The 25,263-nt window shown below is 41.3% G+C and overlaps 2 protein-coding genes across 6 annotated transcripts in view; one reads left to right on the top strand and one right to left on the bottom strand.

Moving 5' to 3' along the window:
* Positions 1-13,916, top strand: part of NRDE2 (NRDE-2, necessary for RNA interference, domain containing) — a 36,595-nt gene extending 22,679 nt beyond the window's left edge. For 3 of the 5 annotated variants that reach the window (XM_074868582.1, XM_074868581.1, XM_074868584.1), the window contains exons 10-14: positions 409-795; positions 1,830-2,758; positions 4,989-5,127; positions 10,610-10,681; positions 11,349-13,916. In XM_074868582.1, coding sequence (XP_074724683.1) covers positions 409-795; positions 1,830-2,758; positions 4,989-5,127; positions 10,610-10,681; positions 11,349-11,474 — 1,653 coding nt within the window. In that variant the 3' untranslated portion in view covers positions 11,475-13,916. The other 2 variants (XM_074868585.1, XM_074868586.1) reach the window with 2 other exon arrangements.
* A 1,082-nt stretch (positions 13,917-14,998) lies between these two features.
* Positions 14,999-24,425, bottom strand: PSMC1 (proteasome 26S subunit, ATPase 1). The gene is made up of 11 exons (XM_074868587.1): positions 24,220-24,425; positions 23,399-23,452; positions 22,461-22,557; positions 21,918-22,042; positions 21,213-21,398; positions 20,886-21,014; positions 19,866-19,962; positions 19,479-19,668; positions 17,979-18,130; positions 16,097-16,251; positions 14,999-15,297 (listed from the first exon to the last, which is right to left on the bottom strand). The coding sequence occupies exons 1-11, from the start codon at positions 24,220-24,222 to the stop codon at positions 15,163-15,165; spliced, it is 1,323 nt and encodes a 440-aa protein (XP_074724688.1). The 5' UTR covers positions 24,223-24,425; the 3' UTR covers positions 14,999-15,162.
* Positions 24,426-25,263: the final 838 nt, after the last annotated feature.

Raw genomic sequence — 25,263 nt, 5'->3', positions numbered from 1 at the left:
AGATACATACATTAAATAAACAAAAGGTTTTGTTGCCTTCAGGTCAGATAGTTGGATTTTTTTTTCTTCTTGGGACATAGGTTAACTCAGACATTGATTTTCAAATAAAAATGTGTTAAATGGCCCAACCAATAATATCTTTCAGACATTCATTGTGTAAGTTTTCTGTGGAGGTCTTTGATAGTCAAGGGCAAAGAAATCTTTTGATAGCAAATCTACAGTCTGACTGGAGGAACACATTGCTTAACTTGCCTGGTTTTAATTTAAATGACATTCTGTTACTATTTAATAGTAATTATAAATTTTTATTGACTTGAAAAGGTTCTTTAATTATGTAAATGACAGGTTTGCTAATTTTATTTGATTGCATAAATTAATGGAGTTTGGTTTAATTTGGATTTTTTTCAGGTATTATTTGATGATCTTGCACCATCTTTAATCCAGCTTTCTAATCCAGATCTTCAACATCAACTACTGTACTCATTTTTGCAATTTCTGGGAATTCCATGCACAAGTAAACTCTTTCCTTCCAACCTCTATATTGCCATGGATGAAAATAACATCTTTGACAGTGTGCTTTCTGATGAAAAGCCACTGACTTCTGTTGATTTTCCACTTTCTGGATTCAACAGTATTGGTCATATGGACACGATGCTACGAGAGAGACATCACATAGGCCACTATAAAGAAGGAGAAGAGTTCATACAGAATGTGTTTCATGTTCTATTCCTACTGTTTTCAGGAAAGGAAAAATCTAACCTGTCCATTTGTTGGTTACAGTATGAAATATCTAAGGTAATGAGGAGTCTGCATATAATCACATTTGTGATTGTGGCTTTCTTGTGTATTCATGTTTATATTGAATTAAAATAAATATTAATGAAAATTAACTCTTGTAGGACTAAGTAGTCAAATCAGAAGATGCCAGGTAAGATTGCACTGGGAGTAAAAAAACCCAAAAAACCCAACCCTTTTCTTCAGTACATGTTACACAGTGACACATGTAACAAAATATTTGTTGCAGTTTTGGATAAATGTTACATGATACATTGTATGCTAGACAGGAATGGATGCAGGTGATTTTTAACAAGGCAAAGTGAGTCAGACAGTACTTTTACCAAACTATTCTAAGTGCATAATTCTCAATACCGCGATAAGAGCACGTTATCAAGAAACTTACTACTTCCTGTACAAGTTACATTTTTAGTGTAGGAGGTGACACCTTATCACTTGAATATGGCTTTATTTAAGTAAAACTGCTCTAATAGATGCCCACAGAAGGATGAGAGTCCAGGTTGTCTCCCTAATGCTTCAGAAAGTTCAGTATTGTGGTTCCTTATGGAGAAGTTCCCTGTCTTTTACCTGACCAGATCATCTCCCGTAATCTTCTCATCCAATCTCCAGATTTGTCTGTCAGCACATTCCCCACTGTGAAAAGCTCCCTGGAGGTTTAATTGTACTAGTCATAAGCTGCATCTGGCCAGACAGGATCATTTATTTTCCTTTCCTCAACCATTACAGATTACCAGCTCTTTATTTGAGCAGTTGGCCTTTTAAGAGTGAAATTTGATATTACTTAATGGCAGTGGCAGGAGTAAGAATGATAAGTCTATGTAATTTGGCTATGTTGGAGGGAGCTGACAACAGGAGGTTGTGACAACTTGCAGTACACAGTAGCAACATATCTGGCTGGTGGTGAAATATGGAACAATATGAAAACAAACACAGTAATGAAAGTAAAAAATGCTGTGAGCTTGGTTGGTTGGTTTTTTTTTTTCCTTTCTTCTCCCACCCCTCTCAAAATTTGTTCTGTTTATTATCCCCTGCAGGTAGTTCAGTGTCTCCAAGCAAAAAACAAAAGGAAGCTGAAAGCACAAGGGAGGAAGAGTAAAAAGTTGGCCAAGAATCTCCTTAAAGCACCTGAGAATCGAAATGACCTTTCTCTCTGGAAACTGTATGCCTACCTAGAATGGCTGCTTGGTAACATTGATGATGCCAGGAAGGTATTTGACACAGCTCTTTGCACGGTAGAGACTGGAGGATTGAAAAGTCCCCAGCTCTGCAGCCTCAGTCTGCTTTATGCTCAGCTGGAAGTGGAACTACTAGAAAGTATAGAAGGAGCTGTCATGTCACGTCCTGCTCATATATTGACCAGATTGGCTGAAAGTGGACCATATGTGCCCTATAGTGGACAAGTGTTGTCTGTGAATGTCTTGAAAGCTCGTAAAACATATGAGCATGCGCTGCAAGATTATTTAAGTAAAACTCCAGTTTCTGATCAGGATCAGGTCAGTGATGCTAATCAGCTGGTTAACTTGGTTGGTTGTTACGCACTGTTCCAGTATTTGACTGTTGGGATTGATGCTGCAGTATTAATATATGCACAGACTTCAGAAAAACTTGAAGCTTCTGGTCCACAGAAATGTGAAAATACTGGAGAGAATTTCGGCGTTCAAAATTTTCCCACTGCTCTTGAAGCTGTCACACTGCTGCATACAAATTTACTCAAATTCCACATGAAAATTAGTGTTTATCCTTTGAATCCTCTGCGAGAAGCACTAATGGAGGCTCTGAAACGGTATCCTAGCAACCAGTCTCTTTGGAGGTCATATATCCACATCCAAAGGAAGTCTCACAGTGCTAGTAAAGCACGAAGGTTTTTTGATGGTGTCACAAGGTCTACTAACTCTTTAGAGCCATGGCTGTTTGCAATCCAAGCAGAGCAGATGAGAAAAAAACTCACTGAAAATGTCCGGAGGTAATATCTTGCAGTTCCTTGTGGTTATGCTTTTTTTGATCTCTATAATCACTTAAGAGAGAAGATGCTATCAGAGTTCTCATTTTGCAGATGAAGAAGCTGTAGCTGGGGAAGGTTATTTGTTCAAGACTGAGCAGTGAGTCAGTGGCAGAATCCTGAAAAGAGTTAAAGACCTAGGTGATAGTCTCACATCCTTTCTGCTGGATCAGATAGTGTGTTGCTTTGTGTTTGACTACTCACTACTGACACTAAGATGGTACACATTTCTTTACGTAATTTTTAAATAACAGAGCCTGCTTAAATGGCTGAGGTAGACACTGTGAGCTCAGAAAACTGCCCCATTTTAATGCTGCAACAGTAAGGAGCATAATACAGAGCTACACTGCAGCTTCTTTCTGACTGAGCTCGCTGCCCTACTTTACTCCTGGATCACAGAATACAGTTGTGCCAGATCCGTTTCCATAGCGAGTGCTTGACAGTTAGTTTAGTTTTCATATGAGGCTGTTGCTAGGTAGAAGAGGCTGAAAATTTCCTGAATTTGCAGTGTTGACTGGGCTCATATTTTTTGCTCCCAGGGAAGGAGGAAAGGGTAGGAGATGTAGGGAACAGAAGTGTGTGTTAATTTTTAAAGCTTAGTCTCTAACCTGTTGTCTACCTGTTGCTTGGAGCTACCTATCCACTGCTACCTATGTATCTCTAATAACATTGGCAGCTTGGTTCTTTGTGTCTGCAAATAGTAACAGAGATTTCTAGGAAAATGTTATCTGGAAGCTTTACTTAGCTGTAAGTTTACAACATTCATGCTTGATGAAATTACAGAATTATCAGTATACTTTAAAATGACGGCGCGCCCGCTGCTTTGATTGCCACAGTCTGGCAACAAGCATGCATGCATGATAGTGATGTTCCTGAGTGTCAGTGTATGTCATCCTAAATTGTAATAAGAATTCTACAGTGACCAAATATGAAGGAGGATTGTAATTTGATTTACTGTTAATTACAGACACTATGATAGGTTTTCATTGTTGTTAACTGGAAACTGATGTTAAAATTCCAGAATGATGATTTTTCTCTGTGACACTTCATTCCTTTCCTGATTGTACTCTGCTAGCATAGCCTTTCCTATAGGTTATATTTGTATAGGGACAAGTTGGGTGTTGCAAGAGCAGAGCTGAACTACTGTAACAGAGAGATAAATGGCCTGTCAGTCATGCATAAAACTAATGTTTTATGATGTTGTGACAAACTAAGAAAACATCTGTACTGTATGTGACTATTTCCTATTCTGTTTTGTATTTCAGCTGTTTAAGTGCATGGAATTAAATAAAAGAAATGAACACGAACAGTAAATCAGTCACTGTGAGGTACAATGCTTAGATGTCTGACTCGGCGCAGAGTAGATTACATCATTTTCCCTCATGGCAAAGGTTAAGATGAGAGGAAACATGACCTCAAAGAGCCTTGAAAAAAGAGGCAAGTTAGGAACAAGTGTTAAGGGTGGCAGGCTAAGAGAGTGCACACAGACAGAAGTGATGTTGCCATGAGTGCTCCAGGCTGTTTCTTCAAGATTAAGCATCAAAAATAAGCCAGTCTGTATCAGCTGTAGATAGAAATCAGTGCTTCAGTAAAAAATATGTACCTGCTTTTGTGTTATGCCTGGAATTTAGGGCATTTAAATCTCTGGGTGAAAAAGAAAATTATTATTGTAATCATGGTTGAGATCCAGAGCTGTAATCTAGGCCTTGATCCAAGACCAGTGTGTGGTCTTACAAAGGTGACAGGGGTAAATTTGAAACAGAAGGCTTGCTAACTGAGACTTGAGTTTGGTTTGAGCTGCTATGCCAAGCTTGGAATGATAAATTATCTTGAATGAAGACTAAGATAAGTGTTTTAAGATCATATGATAGTGGATTATTGTACTCAAAGAGAAATTATCTCCTCTGGTTGGACATGGTTAATTTTTCAACATGCTAAAAGAATTTTCAGAAAAATACCTCATTTATCTTTTTTTTAACTGATTTTCCCATTTAGAAATGTGTTGATTAGATTAGCAAATGCTAAAAATCTGGTTTATAACATTCAGAGTCTGTAGCGTGAAATGCAAAAACCTAGCTATATACAGTGTTATGTGAACAGAGGCAGTATGTTGATCTTTACCCTCTCTTACCTGGATGTGGTCCTTTAGCTTGGATTTAAGGGATTGTGATTTCTTTTTTCCTCTGTGTTTCAGGGCAGATGTTGGTGAAATACACTCTACTATTCCTGAAAGTGGGTTAACAAATAGAATTGTAGCTCTATTTGAACATGCAGTTCAGAGTGAAAATGGTACCCATTGTCCACTGCTGTGGAGAATGTATTTGAACTTTATGGTAAGTAAAAGAAGAGTATCAGTGTTGTGTTGTTGTTGTTTGTTTTGGTTTGGTTGGGGTTTTTTTTACTATATTTGGAATTTCTCATGAGCACAGCTACAGTACTGTATAAAAAAAGGAACGGTAAATGCTGCCATACCTATATGATTGTAAGGTTATATATTTGAATTGTAATGTTCCTTATTGCTGGGAATATTAAGGGAAATGTAGTTCACATGGATTAGAAGGAGTATTAGCTTCTGGCAGTGTAGTTTTAATACAGATGCAGGCAAGTTATTGTTGCAGATAAAAAATGTGTCATAAGACGTCAGGAGATGGATTCCGCCCAGTCTTACTCACAATATAAAGGGAAGTGGGCAGGGTAACAAAATCTAAGAAAAGAGGAATGAAATTTTAGGGACTTAGTATTTTATTATTTTTATATAAGCAACATCAGCAAAGATGACTTGTATTTATGTTTTAGACTTACTTTAGGCTTCTGTAAGGAAATTATAAGGACTTTGATATTTCAGTCAAATCTAGATCCTGATTTTGTATAACTTCACAGAATCACAGAATGGTTGAGATTGGACTCTGGAGATCATCTTGTCCAACTCCACTGTTCAAGCAGGGCCATCTACAGCTAGTTGTTCATGACAGTGTCTGGATAGTTTTTGAGTATCTCCAAGGATGAAGACTCCACAACCTCTCTGGGCAACCTGTGCCAGTGCTCAGTCATCCTCACAGTAAAAAAGCATTTCCTGATGTTCAGATGGAGCCTCCTGTGTTTCAGTTTGTGTCCGTTGCCTCTGGTCCTGTCACTGGGCACCACTGGAAAGATCCTGATTCCCTCTTCTTTACATCATCCCTTCAGGTGTTTATACACATCGATAAGATCCCCCCCGAGCCTTGCCTTCTCAAGGCTAAACAGTCCCTGCACTCTCAGCCTCTCCTCATGGGAGAGATGCCCTAGTCCCTTAGTCATCTTAGTGGCCCTTCATTAGACTCTCTCCAGTACGTGCATGTCTGTCTTTTACTGGGAACCCAACAACTGGGCACAGCACTACATGTGTGGCCTCACCAGTGCTGGGCAGAGGGGAAGGATCACTTCCCTGGACCTGCTGGCAATATTTTGCCTAATGCAGCCCAGGATACCGTCAGCCCTTCTTTGCTGGAAGAGCACATTGCTGGCTCCTGTTCAACTTGGTGTCCCCCAGGACCCCCAGGTCCTTTTCTCCCAAGCTGCTTTTCAGCTGGGTGGCCCCCAGCATATATTGGTGCATGGGGTTGTTCCTCCCCAGGTGCAGGACCTCGCACTTCTCCTTGTTGAACTGGATGAGGTTCCTGTCAGCTGCTTTCTCCAGGCTGTTGTGGTCCCTCTGGATGGCAGCATGACCCTCAGGTATATCAACCACTCCTCTCAGTTTTGTGTCATCTGCAAGCTTGTTGAGGATATACTCTGCTCCATCAGCCAGATCATTAACAAAGATGTTAAATGGGATTGGACCCAGTATTGACCCCAGGAACACACTGCTAGTTACTGGCCTCCAACTAGACTTTGTTCCACTGCTCACTACCCTCTGGGCCCAGATGTTGAACCAGTTTTCAATCCACCTCACTGTCTGCACATTCAGTTCTTATATCAACTGCTTGTCTAGGAGGATCTTAGGGGAGAGTGTCAAAGGCCTTACTGAAGTCCAGACAATGTCCACTGCTCTCCCCTCATCCATCAGGCCAGTCATTTCATCACAGCAGTTTATCAAGTTGGTCAAATGTGACTTTCAGTGAATTCATGCTGACTACTTCTGATTATTTTCTTTTTGTTCATGTGCCTGGAAATGGTTTCCAGGATTAACTGCTTCATCACCTTCCTAGGGATCAAGGTGAGGCTGAGTGGCCTGTAGTTCCCTGGGTCTTCCTTCTTGAAGATAGGAGTGACGTTTGACTTTCTTCAGTCTTTGGGCACTTCTCCCAGTTGCTGTGATCAATCAAAGATTGCCAAGAGTGACATTTCCCAGCTTCCTCAGCACCTGTGGGTGCACCCCATCAGGGCCCGTGGACTTACGCATGTCCAGTTTGCTTAAGTGTTCCCTAACCTGATCCTCTTCAACTAAGGGTACATCTTCCTTGCTCCACACTTTCCCCCTGGTCTCTGGGACCCGGAATTCCTGAAGGCCAGGCTTGCTACTAAAGACTGAGGCAAAGAAGGCCTTCCCTACATCAGCCTTTTCCATGTCCTGTGTAACCAGGTCTCCTGTCTCATTCAGCAGTGGGCCCACATTTTCCCTACCCTTCATTTTGTTACCTATGTACTTACAGAAGCCCTTTTTGTTCTCTTCAACATCCCCTACCTGGTTCAATTCCCATCGGTCTTTAGCTTTTCTAACTTCATCTCTGGAACAACTTCCAGATCTGAATTAGAAAAAATAATGCATGAACATCTGTATGGCTTTGACTTATGCAGGAATAAAGAAGATGGCAAGAAGACTGTTTTATGTGGGCCCCTCAAATACTTTATCTCTATTTTCTCCATACTATAAAAACTTTCCCAGACCAAGATATTTTGATTGATTAACATTAGAACAAGCAAGGTGCAGTCCACATGAAAAATAAATGCATGGTAGGGAAAACATAGATATAGCTTTTATAACTTGCATTGAATTTTCAGAATCTTTCTGAGTCTTAAAAGCAGCATATAAAGGTTACGTTAACTGGCATTGCAGCATAACACCGAAAAGCAACAATGTTTGTTTCTTCCATAGTTCACCATGGAAATACGTAAATAAAATCAACTTCACATAGGCAGTTTTGTTATCTTGGTTCTTTTCTTGCTTCTCCAAAGTACAATATGGAAGATGAAAACACAAAAGAAATGCTTGGAACTCATGTAAGGGAAATTTCATCCCACAGTATTACTTGTTCATGTCCTCTGGTGTAGTAAGTTGTCAGAGGGGAACAGCAGTTAGCAGGCTGTGAAATACAGAGGAGGCAGGGGAAGGAGAGACTCTTGTTTTGTGTTTGAGAAGATCTTTCTGTTACTGTGACCATTTCTACACAAATACATGCTTGTAAATATTTTATACAACTTCGTGTATAGGAAGGTACAATTGAATCACTGTTACTCTTTACAAACTACTAATGAGACTCCAGTAAGCTAAAGTAAAATCGCCCAGTGTGTATTTTATCACTAATGATTAGTTCATGGGAGATAATATTTTTCACAAGAACAAGAAGGAATATTAGATGCTAAGAAGATGGAGGAAAATAATACTTTTACAGTAATAGCTTTGGTTAAAACTGTTCCGAGAAACAAAATCAATTAGAAACATTAAAATTTTCAGATACAGTCATAGAAGAAGTAGTTGTGATTGCCCAGTGTTACCCAAAGTTCTGTAGATCTCTCTGTTTTCTCTTTGGGTGTGTCTAGATATTCAGTGTCTGGTATTTTGGGCAAAAGCTTCTCACTGTTTAAAAACACAAAACTTTTTTATATAGATTTTGAAATGAACTGTTTCTCTTAAATTCCTATTTATTTTTTATGAAATCATGTTTGACCAATCTGATAGCCTTCCATGATGAGATGACTAGCTCAGTGGATGAGGGGACAGCAGTGGATGTTGTTTTATCCCAACCTTAGCAAACCTCCTCCACTGCCTCCCGTAACATCTTCATAGACAAGCTGATGAAGCATGGATTAGGTAAGTGGACGGCGAGGTGGACTGCAATCTGCCTGAACTGCCAGGCTCAGGGGTGATCAGCAGTGCTGACTCTGCTGCAGGCCAGCCACTGGTGCTGTACCCCAGGGATTGATACTGGGACCAGTGTCCTTTAACATCTTCATTAATGATCTGGAGGATGAGAGAGCGTACTGTCCGCAAGCTTGCAGATGATACAAAATCAAGAGGAGTGGCTGATGCACGATATTCAGCCGTTGGCCTGTCCAGGTTCCTTTGAATAGCCAAGAGCCATGGAAATGAATAAGGGGTTGGAGCAGGTGGTGTACGGGGGGAGGCTAGGAAACTGGTGATTGTTCAGCCTGGAGAAGTGAAGGCTCCTGGAAGATACTGTCAGTGTATATAAATACCTCATGTGAGGGTGTGAAGACAGAGCCAGTCTTCTCAGTGCTGCCTAGTGACAGGAAAGGAGGCAGTGACCACAAATTGAAATATATAAAATTCAGTTTAAACATAAGAAAAAGCTTTTTTACTGTGAGGGTGGTGAAACACTGGAACAGGTTGGCCAGGGGTTATGGAGTCTCCATCCGTGCAGATATTCAAAACCCAGTTGGACATGGTTCTGACCAGCCTGCTTTTGCTGACCCTGCTTTGACCAGAGGGTTGGAGCAGATGGTCTCCAGAGGTCCCTTCCAACCTCTGTAATTCTGTGAAAAACTTGGAGGCAGAATGCTACTGACAACTCTTTGCAGAGCTCCAAAAGATGCCTATGCATCTTAATGCACAGCTCTGACAGCACTTGTTTCCAGTAGGTGAAATGCATTGCTGTTCAGTAAAGAGATGATGACATCAGAACAGCACAAGTTTCTACAACCAATGTATTAATAATATGCAAAAGAATTTCTAGATTTAAGAATTGATAAGGGAACCTGCTGATTTCAGCAGCAGTGCTGATGTAGTCAGAGCAAGGGAAAACGTAAACTCATGATTGAAGATTTCTTCTCCAAAGATCTCAAAACATTTAATGTATTTTGGAATTACTGCTTTTTTCTTTTGGATTTGCCATAAAATCCCCTGTTTAAGTGTGTTTTAAAGTACCCCAATTCAAAAGATTTCTTCACAAGAATTCGTAATTATTTCTACCTGTAACTGGGATGACTGAAGCTACGGAGACTGTTCAGCACTCTGACCTCTGCTACCTGTCTCTTTTTAAACTTCACAGTAGCTGTGAGCTCTCTACTTGTATCATGCAGCTGAACGGGTACTTTGAGGAAGAAGTTTTAACTCCTCCTTAGATAGATGCTAATTTGATATATCCAGTTTTGTACGTAAGGAGATTCAGCTGTAACAAGCTTCTGCTGAGTAAGAAAGTGTATGTGCATGATCTCTGCAGTGCACAAACCCAATGTGTTATCATCATCTTTGCTGTACCAAACATGCTCTTGTGTAGTGTATGTGTAGCATATTGAGGGTAAGTTCTCGTTAATGATTTGTGCTCTTGCCCATTGCAGTATTGTCAAATATAGGCAAAGGCACTGACTTTAACTGAAATACTTGGCAGAGGCTCTTTCTGTTAGTCTTTTTTCTATTACTTGTCTTACAAATAAAACTCTGAAACTCCTTAAAGACATCTCTTCGATTACATTGAAGAGTGTAACCAGTGTCACCAGTGTAACCTGTCAAATTGCATAGCTACCACAATATATAGTAATAAGGATTCCTCAGCAGAACACCACTGAGCTTTTCAGCAGTAATTTCTTTGTCTCAGAGGTGTGTTACTGTTTCAGCTATTACTGCATTGAAGTATGAACATTTTTTTTCTCACACAGGCTTCACTAGGAAAAAAAGAAAAAAGTAAAGGATTGTTTTATAAAGCCCTTCAAAATTGTCCTTGGGCAAAGGTAAGCACAGAAAAATTACAAACTTGTCATAGTACTCTAATTTTTGAAGTTCTGTATTTAAAAAAAAAAGGTTAGACTTTAGTTGTTGTGGTAATGAGTTATATGCAAATGAAAGAGATTTCTGAAGGAAAGTACTGTAAGATTTTCTGCAAATAAGAGATGCATCTGGAATGGAAACAAACATAGTGGTCGGTGCTGTTTGTGTTTCAGAACAGAAAGGTGTTACATTGCATGAGGCAAGGAGACAATACCTCTCTATGATCTAGAAGCGATCGTGTCTTTCAGACCATGTTTTATCATGAGTATGGTAGTAGCAGAAATATAGGCAAATAAAAATGTATTTAGTTAATAGTATAAAAAATTATTCAGGAGCACCTGCAGCTCCTCAGGTACTGTCTGTATACGCTGCAAATGCTCCAGTGCCTCTTGACCGGTGTTTTATCTTTTTTGAATCAAATAATTTAGTAGGAGTTGGAAAAGACTTGGTTAAACATCTGCATTGCTGTCACTGTAGAAGTACTAATTCTGTTTCCATTATTTTAAAGAAATATATGATGTTTCTTATGTTCTTGCTACAGAGTTGTTTACATATCTACGTACTTCTTTATACTATGTTTCTTGCTGTAATAGAAGGATGGCACAGAAAATGTTCTCATTGTCTTTCTAGGTACTCTATATGGATGCAGTAGAGTACTTCCCTGATGATCTGCAAGAGACGCTTGATCTAATAACTGAAAAAGAATTGAGAGTGCGGGTACCCATGGAAGAGCTGGATCTACTATTGGAGGTTTAAAAGACTCCAGACGGGTGGAGCAAATACAGAAGCTAGATCCAGAACTAACAGTTAGACCTGTCTCTTCAAACAGGAACTCTGTTGGGACTTGGGTACTATGTAGGTTTTTTTTTAAGGGTTGGGGTTTTTTGTTTTTTTAAGCTTTTATATAAGTTGCTATCAAAATGGAGTTCTAGCTGCAAGTATTCTGGAATCAAGTGCTGCATTTTGCCCACAAAAATGCATCCATTTCTCTGAAGTATTGCTGGCTCCCACAGGATACCCTCTTATAAATAGCCTCCTGTTGAATGTTGCCCACATTTCTTATTCTATTGTTTGAAATTACATTCCCTAGAGTTCACTAGAGATTCAGCACATGCCAACTACGGTTTGGTGAGCAGCACAGGAAATAAACATCTGCCAAATGGATGCTCCACTGTCCTCCAGTTGGCAGACTTCAGTAATTTCCTTCAGCTTGGTATGCATGTGTGTGTATATATAACTACCAAGTCAAACAGCCCTTACATCTGTACATACACTGTGAGAAAAGGCTGAATCTTTGCTTGAGCAGGCATCTATTTTGGACTTGTATTTGTATGTTTTGACAGGTGACCATTTTAGTACAAATATTTATGAAAAATATACATGAATATTTGAAAATTCAAAAGGAACTTTATTTTTTTTATTTCTTAATTTAATAGAACTGTGAGTGTATTAAAAATGAAAATGTATCCATAATGCATCTCTAAGCAGCTCGCTTTTAAACAAGTTTTTGTAATTGATTACTCGCTTTTGACCCAAATACAGGCAATCACTGTAAGAGAAGTAGAGGCCTGGTCTATATTTAAGTCTTACCAAAGAAGGCAGCATAGTTAAAACATGATTGTTTAATTAGTAGCTTCTATTCCAAGAGTCTTTAGGCAAGCTCCTAGAGAAGTAATATGAAATATGGTAACAATTTAAAGAATATATTTATTTTGTAAGACACAATATGCTGAAATATGTAAAAGACTGTTCAGCATCCCTACTCTTGAGACCCAAGTACTCAGAAACTGGATCTTCATCTGAAAAGAGGGTACCTGCAGCCACTGAATACCCAAAACTGTTCCAGAGGTTTTTCAGGAGAAAACTCACTAACAGCACTAAAGCAATCAGGATCATCCAGGTGGTGAGATCTGGTTACATGGAAAATGATGGCTGGACGAAGCCATACAACCTATGGCTTGGTTTTGCCTGTAGCACCATAATACAAGATCGAATACATTTTAGTTTAGGCTGCGCTTCATTTACTCGTTTCTAAAATTATTTTAAATATAACAGTGAATATGCAGAATTTTAAATGGTGTTACAGCACTACTTAAGAGCTGTGTAATATTGCTGTGGTTGCAAGTGATGCTGGTTTGCTATAAAAGTAATTGATTAGTCTTTGTAACAAAAATACATATCTTTAAAATCCATGCTTCTTTCAGAAATGACAGAGCTCCTGAATCGGAGGTCAGAACAGCAACACCACAAATTGTGTGTGTGTTTGCTCTCCCATCAAAGCAGAATGTTGCTTCTTCTAAAGACCTGAAAGGGACATGGAGAGGGAGGAAGCTTGATTGTGTTCCTGCTTGTGTTTTTCTTCAGTCATAGAATCACAGAGCAGCCCGGGTTGGGATGGACCTTGAAAGATTATCTGGTCCAACCTTTCGTGGGACAGGGAGCCTAGGTGAGATTATCTAGCATCTTGAAAACCTCCAGTGATAGCAGCAATGACTCTTCTTTCAGTCACTTTTCTCTTCCATGCATCTCTCCCCTGGGCCCTTCCCTTTGCGCAGCTTCTCCCAGTGCAGCACTCGTGCTGCTTCCTTCGCTTGGGGTGGTCAGAGGCTGCTCACTTACTGGAGCAAGTCCTGCTTTTTAATTCAGACTCCGGTAGCTTTTTCTGTTCTTATGGGGAATATACTCACTGTTCACTTTCTCCTGATCTTTATTACTTTTGTCTTGATCTTTGAATCAAGTTCAGGAATGTTGGAGAAAGTAGCAGAAGTTAAATTCTGCTGCAAAAGGTAAGAATTTTATTTTCAAATATATTTCTTTTTCAGTTACTGTTGTGGCCAGAACACAGTTCGTGGTTGAGCTTAATACATTGTAGTTTTCCTTCAGTCAGTTGAACCGACCTTGTTGTGGTTATTGCTTGTAGCCAGCATTAACAGCCATGTCCCAAATAAAAGAGCCTTGCTCACCACCCATGTCATAAAGCTGTTCAGTCCCTCAAGCGATGATGAGATCAACTGCCATGATTAGAAAGTGCTAAAAGATCGCTGGCTTTTTGTGACCTTTCTAAGGAGACAGATCTTGTAAGGTTTATAAGAATGGGTAATAAAACTTCGCTGTTTTTTTTTTTATCTCCAGCTGAAAAACAACTCTATTTTAGGGTTCCTGTCATCGAGATTAAATAAAAGACTCCATTCAGCTGTAGCATTTGTTTTTAACAATGAACCACATAATTTTTACATAGAAAAACAAAATCTCTTGGCCTTACTGCTACCATTGTTGTTACAGCACTGGCAGTTGTCAAAGGGATTGCTCTGTGTGTTACTCTCAAATGTCTGTTGTGGGCCAGCATTTGCTCCCACAGAAAGTTTCCAGAACAAAGACTGCATGTTGCTTAACTGTGGTTTGTATATGGAACTTTTTATATAAAACCTTAAAAATCACATGTACAACATTTGGAAATGAATTACTTAGCAAGCACTTCACAAAAGAACATGACACAGAATACTGAATAAGCAGTATGTGCATCCCTACAACTTAGCAAAATAGAAATCTAACTCCTACAGGGATGGAGCTGCAGCCAATAGGTCTGTTTAGAGGGGAGGAATTCCATTTAAGATTAGGCTGCAGGACACCAAACATCGGGCTTGCAGTTTGAAGTTCTCTCTGCCCATCTGCAGCCCAACAAACTATGCAGCTCCTGCACCTGGGCTGGCCAGTGCCTGAACGCTACCCCTGTACATCTTGCCCTGGCAGCGTGGGGCTCTGGAACCCTGCTGGGCTTCTCTAGACATTCTCTAAGTCACAGTGAAGAAAGGATGGTTCTATAATGAGCTCTAACCCTCTTGGGAAAAACTAATTATAAACTCTTCGATGTTACAAGTACCTTACCCAAATGTGTTCAGATCTTTAAGAATACCAATGTGTGTCTACCTTGCCTTCCTGTAAGCACAAGTGCTAGAGAGAGATATGTACTTTTAAAGTGTTTTTCATTAATTTTTATGTATACATGACTTAGTAACCTCAGTGTTCTCAAAAGTGACTCTTGTCCTAGTTACTTAGCCCCTAAAAAGCTACAGGAGAGTAATTAAAACAGCAGCAGTCACACAGTAGTTGTAAGAATGCCAAGCCTAGGAGGGATGGGGCGGGGGGCGGGGTGCTCACGCCCTGCTCCCGGCACAGGGGTGCTTTGGCTCACCCCGACCAGCACTCCTAGGGCACAGGCACTTTCTTGAAAGTAAGCCTGACTAAAGCAAGAGACAGCTCCAGGGAAGCAGCAGAAACAGTTCAATTCAAATAAATGTTTTATTGGGAAATGAAGTGTTACACTGACTGAAAAACCACAACCCACCAGGATTTAACCCTTTCAAGAACGAAAATCAGCTACACTTGTGGTTTTACACAGGACTGTCAGAAAGAGTTCTAGATAGTCCCCAAAGAGACAGATGACTTAAAGATACAGTCCCTCGGGGGTTCCCTCCTGCTTTTTATAGAGAACATTCTCTTTAGACTTTTTGAAGTCCTCATTAGTTACTTTCATTCGCCGTTCCCTCAAAGCCATCAATCCAGCTTCTGTACAAATCGCCTGCAATGGAGAAAGCAAGAGTAAGGTGCTGTCTCTGTGCAACCCCTTGAAGCCACACCTCAGAAGACAGCAGCATCCTTGTACTGTTCCAATTGACTCTTCTGCAGAGGTAGTTAACAAAATCTACATTCTCAAGTTTGATACTGTTCAGTAGCACTGAAGCATGTAAACCAATCTGGATAAAGCTAGATGAGTACGTCCTCCTGCAGAGTAACACTTCCGTGACAGAGGCAGCTTCACAACAACAGTATTGCCCAGCTCTTGTAACAGCAGACTGACTGTGTCACCCTTCTGCAGTGAGGTGGTAAAGTAGTGTTGTGTTTGGTTCAGCTCATTAGTGTGGTAACTCTAGCAAGGGCTCCATTGCCATTAGAAAAGCCAACTGCATATGTCTGAAGCTTCCTAATCTACAGCTGCATTTTTATCTGCTTGCAACACAGTCTCTAAAAATGCTTCTTACCCTGCGCTGTCTTAAGTAATGTTTAAGGTGTTTTGCATGTTTGTGCAAGTTTCTGCATTCCCCTTCTAATTTCCACTTTGCTGCTTTTAAAATGTTACGTTCAGGTAACACAGGTACATGCTGTTACCACCACAAGCTACCTCACAATTAGGATTTTGATAAATCTCCCGTTTGTGAAGCTGTGTATGTGGCACTCATAAAAGGTATTTTAAAGCCATCCATCTGTCCCTCAGTGATGAAACCACAGGTAATTAGAGAACAGTTGCAACAGACAACATATTTGGATGCAGTACAAATGAGATTTGTGTTTTGAAGTATAAACCGGTGACATGCACTGACCTTAATATCTGCACCACTGAGATCGTCTTTTGCCATAATCAGCTCATCCAAAGTCACATCATCTGCCAACGTCATCCTACTTGTGTGAATCTGAAAGATTCGTTTCTTGGTCTTTTCATCAGGTAGAGGGAATTCTATTTTCCTATCAATACGTCCTGTGTAAAAGAAAAGTTCAGGCTTAGGTTTTTTGCATGCAGCTACTGGAAACAGCAGGAAGAACATTTCAAGGTTAGGCTCAGTAACTGTTTCTTCACACCACAATCAGTCATGTCTCAGAGTAGAAAGTGGGATCAGACTTTGCAATGAACAAGAAGCTACTGGTGCTGAAAGATACCATGCTGCTGAAAAAGTCTGTGTCACTGCAGGTAAAGAGACACCTCACCTGGGAAACATGAAAAACCTCCCTTGAGTCACATATAAATATAAAAAACCCCAATCTGTCATAGCACAGAAAAGCATTAATCAAATACTTATGTTTTTGTAAGAAATTTTATTCTACTCTGAGATTATTTAGCTCTGAAATTTAATTTTCTGCTGCATAGACACACATGAAATAAATCACTGTGACAACTTGAAGAACTCTTCTTACCTATATAACCAACCTCCTGAACAACAAACCCAAACCCCCCAACTGAACTGAAGAAGGAAGGTTTTGCATAAGTACTTCTGTTGCAAGTCCCTAGCAGATGTTTCCTTTATGTCAGTAGGGACTTTGGATGTTCTGGTACTCATTGTTCCAACTTCAGTAAGCAGTCTTTTTAAAGGTATTTCCCATCTCCAGATCATTCCTGGTTTTCTTCAGTTTTACAGTATCTTTTCTAAAAAGGGTTGATGGCACCACATACGATATTCCAGACTGCCAGACACAATGGTGAATCAGTCTGCCAAGCTGCTAGAACTGCCCTGGTTGCTCAGGCACCCGATAGGTGTAGGAATTTTCCTTCCAACCAGTTTCAGGTCATCTTAGATTGTCTTACTACTGGTATAGTATTATCTCCACTGTGCTCTAACAGCACTGTTTTGGATTTCGAGGGAGCGAGGCTAAGGTGGTGACAAAACCAGATTTTTCTGAAAAAAACCCACACCTCAGCAACTTCATGTGTGGAGTGTTTTTTCCTAAACTCCTTGGGTCCATGCAGTCTAGTGACTGTTCAGAGTAGTTCTCTGACAATTTAATCTTAAATTATCTTTGCGCTCTCTCTTACCCCTATTTAGAAGAAATATCTTTACAACCTCTTCAATACTTAGGATTTACTTGAGGACACTAACAGGAGGCTCAGCTTATTCCTTTGATCTCTATGTTGCTTTCTACCTTCTACTCTCACAGACCTCACAGACACATATTATGTCTCGGTACCTTTTTAGTGGCAATGTGAAAATACTGCTTGTGCCTTGCCTCAACAGAAGATATTATTTCTCCCTCCCTCCCTCATCCCCCAGACGACAGCAGTGTGCCAGGTTGGTAAGGAAGAAGACTGGCTTCCTTGCACCCAAACCCAGGCTCTCCTTGTTAAGGCTTAAAGTCTCATCTGTGAAGCACAAGTGGTACTGCCCTGCCTTCCCCAGCTGCTGAAGATGTTAATGAAATGCTGCTGCTGCACTACAGCTTGTCTTAGCTTAAAATAGCTGTTCCATCTTAATACAAAGGAAGAATATTCAAGTTGTCTATGTATATGTAAGAGAAATTAATGTATTTCTCTTCCAAAGGTTCTTCTTCCATTTGGAAACTTGTGAACCGGTTCCGATTTTAACAGATACATAAACGTAGATGAGATGGTGAACAAAGACAAACCAGTAACTTGCATTCTTTTCAGCAGCCCCTGTTTGACAAGTCCTTTTACAAGAAAAGTGACTTAAGCACATGCAGCAGGAAGTCTCTTACCTGGCCTAATTAAAGCTGGGTCCAGTGTTTCTATTCTGTTCGTAGCCATGATAACTTTAACATCCCCCCTCGAGTCAAACCCATCCAGCTGGTTCAGCAGCTCCAGCATTGTACGCTGGATCTCTCTCTCACCACCTGAATTTGAGTCATACCTTGAAGAAAACAGTATAGTCAGAAAAGGCACTATGCAAATTTAAGAACATACTTCACATAACTGCCACAAATGTATAAACAAAACAGCGTGCAGTGGCATTTTTTCAAAAAAACCAAACCTGTTATGATGCTTAATTTAATGTTCACCCGTAGAAAACACAGAGCAGGTTTTCAGAATCATATTATGACATCTAGGTAAGTAAAGAGACACTGAACTATTCACATAGCTGGGGAAAGTAACAGCAACCATGTGAAGGAAATCTGTCTTTTTCCCATGTTTGTTATGTATTTAGAAATATGCCCCCCCCCCAAATTAACATAACAAAGGAAAAAACCCTAATTCTTAAAATACAGCTTATCCCTCATTTTTCCCTTTCAGTGTTTTTCCTTGCGCACGCAGTTGTAACTGCTCGCCCTTTAGTCTTACTAATGTGGATCCTGGTTTAGCTCCGCTCTTCCTGAAACACAGATACCAGTGGCTGTATTCCTCCACTTTGTAGCTCAGCTATTTCATTTTGCTAATATCAGAATAGATAACCTGCACCCAAAACAGCTCACCCAGATTTAGGAATGGTTTGAAGCAACGTAATATTTATGAAGAATTCTGTGCGTTAGGCACTTCAGCATAGCCCAATCCTTTCTACATATGCTGGAATATATGGGGCAGAAGCTGCCTTATACTGGAGCTAGTAGCTGTCTAGTAATATGTATGAGCACCTTTTTATTTATTGAAAAAACATTTGACTACTTGAAAGACTATTTGTACTGGACAGTTCCAACCAGCCTATGGAATTTTCAAAGTAATACAGCTTGGACACAGGCTGAACAATCGCTTAGTGTGGCACAAGCAATGCTTCTCCATGACATGCCACTCTGTAACCTACCATATGATATTCTAAGAACACAAATAAGTATTTAGCCACCTATCTGGAGAGGCAAATGATAAATGGATGTATTCTGTATTAAGTACACTGCTTTACTGTTGAATCACTAAAGCCAATTACTGTATATTTGGATTTGCACTTAGAGGATACCATATGAACTTAAAGAGAGTCTCTTTCTGTTTAAGAGAGTCTACCACAGAGATGCTACCATGTAGCAAGAGAACAGAGGTTAAGTCTGGTCACATCTATTTGGTATGAAGAGGTTGTGACATATTTTAGTTTCAAAGAAGTCATCTGAAGTTTTACTTGTTAAAAATGCTTACATCAAAGCGAGTATTATTATGAGAATGGTAGCAGAGCTAAGAAACTTAGTATCAATATGGTTGCAAAAGAAGTGTTTCTAGTAAATCTTTTACTGTCCCTGGTAATACTCGGGTGTAAGGTGGGAGCTCGAATGCTGTACCTCTTTGTGCCAATGGCATCGATTTCATCAATGAAGACAATCGACGGAGCATGCTCTTCAGCCACACGGAACAGTTCGCGCACGAGCTTTGGACCATCACCCAAGTATTTCTGTATAAGTTCTGAACCAACCACTCGAAGGAAGGTTGCTGAAGTCTGGTTTGCCACTGCTTTGGCTAGTAAAGTTTTACCTGTTTTTAGTTGGAAAGAAATACTGTAAATTAGTTTGCAGGGGCGTGGAGGGGAGGAAAAGTGCTTTAACAAAACAGTCATATAAAAATATGTCATATAAAATCTGTGACAGACTTGGCAATGCTTTAATACTAAGCAAACATGATTTACTTGACTTGTGTTAGCTCAGCACAGTTGTTACTGTACTGTAAGATACCTGTGCCAGGGGGGCCATACAGAATGACTCCCTTGGGTGGCTTTATACCCATCTCTTCATAGTATTCAGGATGGGTGAGAGGAAGCTCCACAGACTCCTGTAGCACAAGAAAAACAAACCTGAGTTTTTGTAAAGGGTGAGCACTCCCCACAGAACTTTTGTGGGGGTCTCAAGAACAACATTAATAAAAATAACAAAGGCAAAAAGAACTTAACCAATTTCAAGACAGACTTTGAAAAGTATGTTTCTGTTGCCTCCAGGCCTAAGGCAGACAACTAACTCTCTGAACAGGTCTTCCCGTTATTTCTACTTGACACGCGGAAGAGAAACTGTGAGTGTCCCCCCCCTGGATAGAACCTAAATGCATCATCCTGAATTTAGAACCCTGGAAGCTCCTGATTCCCACTCACTCATGGAGGACCTCGGGGTGGGGGGACCCTGTATGAAAGGATGCCTTCCACCACGAGTTACCAGATACTACAGATCAGTATTTTAAGAGCATTTGTGATTTTGGACATCTACCCAAAGCAAAAGGGTTGAGTTTTACCAGGGTTCAGACAGAACTCTGCTGGTAGGGGAAAAAAATCCCAAACCAACCAACCAAATGCAAACAGAAAACAAGCCAAAAAACCCTAGCCACTAAATCCTTAGACTGCATGGCATCAGACACGCAAAACAACCTCTGCGCTTTTTACAATTTAACTCTCATAATAATCAGTAACTTTACATGTTGCAAAATATTAAGTTATTGCAGAGATTTTATGCGCTCAGGGCGCTGCTGGTTCCACGGTGAACGTGCACGGTTTCTGTGCGTACAGTTTGTGAATGGGTATGCTACCTGCTTCAGAGATTCCAGTCCGTGAGTCCGCTTAGCAAAATCAAGTGAAGAAATGCACTATAGCAAGATACCAAAGAACACAACATGGACAGCAGTTGCTCCTGCTGTCGCACTTTTGAGCTCCCAGCACAACAGCTACGTTGCTAGCTTACTTAACAGTGTCAATTAGTACAACTGAATACCTTGATTTCTTGAATCTGGTTGTCAAGGCCACCAATGTCAGCATATGTTTCTTGAGGAGCTTTCTCCACTTTCATCACAGTAACTAAAGGGTCTGTGTCATCCATCAGGACTCCTATCACAGCATGAACCTAATTCAAACATTAAGAGTTGTCGAAGAAAGCAAGCAGCATTACACAAGCTCAAGCCTTAAACCCAATGCCCATCTATTTAGGTGCATGAAATAAACAGCATTAGCTCTCAGACCCTACAATCCTGTGATTCTCAGAAAAAAAGGCCAGTTAAAACCAGTACAGGAACTTGCGCTTCATTTTATGATAACAACTCACCTTATGATTTAGCAAAACAGAGCAGCCTGGCTCTAGCAGATCCTTGTCCACAAAAGACAAAATACTGACATAGTGTTCCGATCCTACTGATGTGGACACAATAGCATGGTTGTCATCAATGATCTCCTCCAAGGTACCCACAGACATCGGTGTTCCTCTCAAATCATCCACTTTTGATCTTTCTTCCTGTTGTCAAGAAGAATCCAAGAAACAACTCAAGAACACAGGCAAAAACATTCTTATACAACACTGGCTCAACAGTTCACACCAAACATACCAGAACCAGTCTTTGCTACTGTTGTTTTATTGCCCCAAAAGGCATAAAAGCATAGGCCAGTAACAAAATCCACTATTATTTTAGTCCTATCCTATGGACACTACTACATGGATGTGGATAGCTAGAATATTTTCTCTTTCTCTACTGATGGATATCTGGGAGTTGCACTTTGACACACCACTAAGAACCATAAAAACACTGTGGCCTCACCTGTAGTAACCCATGCTTGGACTAAAATCATTAAACCACCAGAAGAAAATCCTGTCTTCTGGTCAATAATTGAGATTTAATGAAGAATTGTAATATGCACATTATGTTTGTATTGACTTACAGATCCATGGCACTTTATTTCCATTGCTTTTGTATGAAGTAGTTTAGATTAGAGCACTTACTGTAGTATTAGAAGTAACACTTCACTCAAACCTCACCTCTTGTTTTTCTTCCAAAGGTTTCATCTGTTCTTGATTTCTGATAAATTCTTCCTCCATTAAGAGGTAATCTTTAATTCTCTCCAATTTCAACAATTTGAGTCTGCACTGTGTGTGAGGAGTCACTGTAATCAAAGCAGAATCGCAGTATTTTAGACTAAGTTTGACATGGTAGTAGCTATTCACTAATTTATTACCACAAATTCTGCTTTATTGTCTGTCAGTAACTTTGATATGAGCAGCAATCACTTTTTTACTTGTCTCACTGTAATTCCAGGTAAAAAACATTTTTAAAAATAGTATTTCCCCTACATTTACCCTCATTTCAAATTCTCTCCTCTCTTACCTGGGAATTCATGGGCTGCATCTTGCCTAACAATAATCTTATTTTGTGTTTTTACATTAATTAGAAATAAAATTATATTTGGCCTTCTGTTTAATCACTTGCAACCCACATGCAGCCAGATCTAGGGGAGAGGACAGCTCTGCACTGCTCAAAGAGTGGACAGTCCACAGCCCTGCTGGGGCAGGCAGAATGCTTACCCAGGGGGAGTTTGCTGGCAGCATCTGGTCCCTTTGTTTTCTTCTTCTTTTTACCCACTCTGGTTGGAACTGGAGGTTCATATTTTTTCTTCTTATCCTTATTCATAAAAAAGAATTCCATGAAAAAAAAAATCAGGATATTAACAATGAAAAAATCCATATGGATGCTAGGCACACAGACCGAGAGCGTGCTCAGCTTAAGGTGAATGGCTACGTAACAAAATTGTCTCCTTTATGATACACAGAAAGAAGCCCTGAACAAATATTATTTTATTTTTTAAGAAAGTTCAGAAATGTCTTCTGTATATTTTACATCCCTCTTTTAAATTTCGATTTCTGCCAACTTTCAGTGAATATAGAATACAGAAGGCTAAAGCCTGAAGTAAATCACAAACAAAACTCATACATAAAAGGATGAGGAAAATATTGAATCTGAACATTTCTGTTGTATTTTAATCAATAGGTAACGCACATTTAGTTTGCCAGCTTAGACATATCTTGCCATGTACATTACACTTCCATCTCCAAAGGAAACTGTAAAGTCCTCCAACGGTCCACAACATGAAGTGCAGACCTCATGCAGATGACAGTATGATGTCATTTTCAAACCCAAACCAGTTACTTCAGTGACAGCTTGAAGGCAACTAGTCTTTCCTAACCCAGATTTATAGTTCTATTATTTTTAAAAATAAATTACTACTGTAAAATAATTTCAGTTTTCCTTTACAGTTAAGCCCCCTTTTCTATTTCTGAGCAGTAACCTGTTTTCTCCAATGCGCATCCAGAAAAGACATTTCATCAAAGCTACCAAGAACGTAGTTTTATGCAGTTCTGAGTACAAGAACAAAAAAACCCTGTAATAAAGCCTGTTACAGCCTGCTTCTGTAGTGGCACACCTGTAGTTCATCCTATAAGCAAAAGCATTTGTTTCTAGTTACCTTGTCATCCTTCTTGCCACCACCAGGACCATGACCACCACTCTGACTTTGACCCTAAGAAAAAAACAAAACGACAGCCAAATATAAATACACTACTGTGAATCCTGACACCTTTGGACAGTTCCGTAGGAGAAATTATGGCACTTCTTTGTATTTAGGCAAAGTACTAATATACTCCCATTAATTGTCAAAAGTCAGCAAATAAAGAGAAGCGTGGACTTATGAGGGAGGGAAGAACATGCTCATTGGTGTGTTTTTAACTCGCACAGAGTTGCACTGTCTTGCTGCATCGTAGTTTAGCTCATTCCTTGCTAGCACACATTAACGAGCACCACTACGCAACGCCTATCAAAAAAATCCTCCTTCCCTCTCCTATCGGCTAGTTCACCTGTCCCTCCTCCCGCAAGCACAGCAAAGCAGCACCGCTGTCTGCAGAGACCTGCTGCCGCTCCGCGCAGGGCGCCTGTCCACTGCGGGGCGATGCCCTGCGGACCCACGACTACAGAGCCACTTCGCTCTTACGGCAGCGAACAATGAGGCGACAGCCTCCGCGGGGGCCAGCCCCGGCTCCCGACCCTGCCCGGCCTCAGCGTAACCAGCCGCACTGGCCCCGCTGGAGGCGGCCTAGAGGCCCGGTGCCGGCGGTGACTCCGCAGAACACCGGGCGATGGCGGCGGGATGCGGCGGACTGCCTGAGAAGGCCAGGGCTGCCCCACTCCGCGCCCTGCCACCGGCAGAAGCCCCGGCAGAGGCCCCTCTCCCGCGCCCGGCCGCGCTGCCGGCGCCGCGGGCCAGGCCCGCGCAGCGAGCCGCTGTCTCACCATCTTGCCTCGGCGCCGCGCCGGAAATACCGCCCCGACGGCGCCCGGCGAGGGACGCGGCGGCGGCGTCACTACGGGGTACGGCGAGGGCCAAACGCCAGGGCCGGGGTAGGCGGGGCGGAGGCGCTCGGCGCCCGAGAGCGCGGCGCGAAGCGCCCGGTCGCGCGGCGGCTGTTGGCGGTCGCGTGTCTCCTCAGGCAGCTCGGCGGCCGCCCGCCTTCCGCCCTCCCGCCTTCCTCCCCGCCCTGCCAGGGCGCGGGGCGCCGGCCGCTGCCCCCTCGCCTGCCGACAGGGCTAGCCCGGGCCGGGCCGCCCACCCCGGGCCCGGGCCCTGCGCGTTTGCCCCCGCGTAGCCGCCCGGGCGGCGCCGGGGCCCTTGAGGCGGCCGCTTGGCGTGCCGCGCCGGCTCCGAGCAGCAGAGGGCTCCGTGCCTCTGCCGCTGGCCCCGGGACGGAGCGGCACCCGCGGCCGCCTCAGCATGCGCCGTCGGCCGCGGGGGTTTTGAGTTTGCTTTGAAACGCCCTTAATTGATCAGACCCCTGGATTGTAGATGGTTGGTTGCTGTGTAACGTTACAAGTGAAAGCCATCTCACTTGCTGTTATTCCTGCCTGCAGACGATTCAAATCGTACCTCACCTAGTCCTCTTGAGTGCAATGAACCGTTTACTGAAGAAAAAGTGATTTCTGTCCCTTTGGCAGACGCTCTGTGGTGACACTTCAACTACTACTTAAGTTGCAATAGCTTTTGAATACAATTGCCGATTAATAACACTTTTCTTAACAGAAGAAACGTTGTAAAGGCTAAGTGGAGAAGGCATTTTCAACAGTCTGCCGACAGCAGCTTTTGCTTCAAAAGTGTGAAACTGCATTCTCCACCATAGAAACCTAGAAGAAATCAAGAGTTCTTTCCCCACGAGATATTTCTCAGGTATTCTTACAGTTTAGTTCACATCAAAACAAGAAGCTCATGGTATGTATTACAGCTCATAATAACCAGCTGCCGCAACGTTAATATCCATAAAACCTCTGAATATGCTGTGAAAG

This window comes from Strix uralensis, chromosome 4, assembly GCF_047716275.1.
Source record: "Strix uralensis isolate ZFMK-TIS-50842 chromosome 4, bStrUra1, whole genome shotgun sequence".
In the NCBI taxonomy this organism is placed as follows: Eukaryota; Metazoa; Chordata; class Aves; order Strigiformes; family Strigidae; genus Strix; species Strix uralensis.
This window is presented reverse-complemented; position numbering and strand designations above follow the sequence as displayed.

Coding starts and splice junctions, on each gene's coding strand:
- PSMC1 (XM_074868587.1), bottom strand. Junction 22,558..23,398: donor GTGGCAAGAAGGATGACAAG/GTAACTAGAAAC, acceptor TTTATGAATAAG/GATAAGAAGAAAAAATATGA. Junction 19,963..20,885: donor ACCAGATTCAAGAAATCAAG/GTATTCAGTTGT, acceptor CTTGTGCTACAG/GAGTCTGTGGAGCTTCCTCT.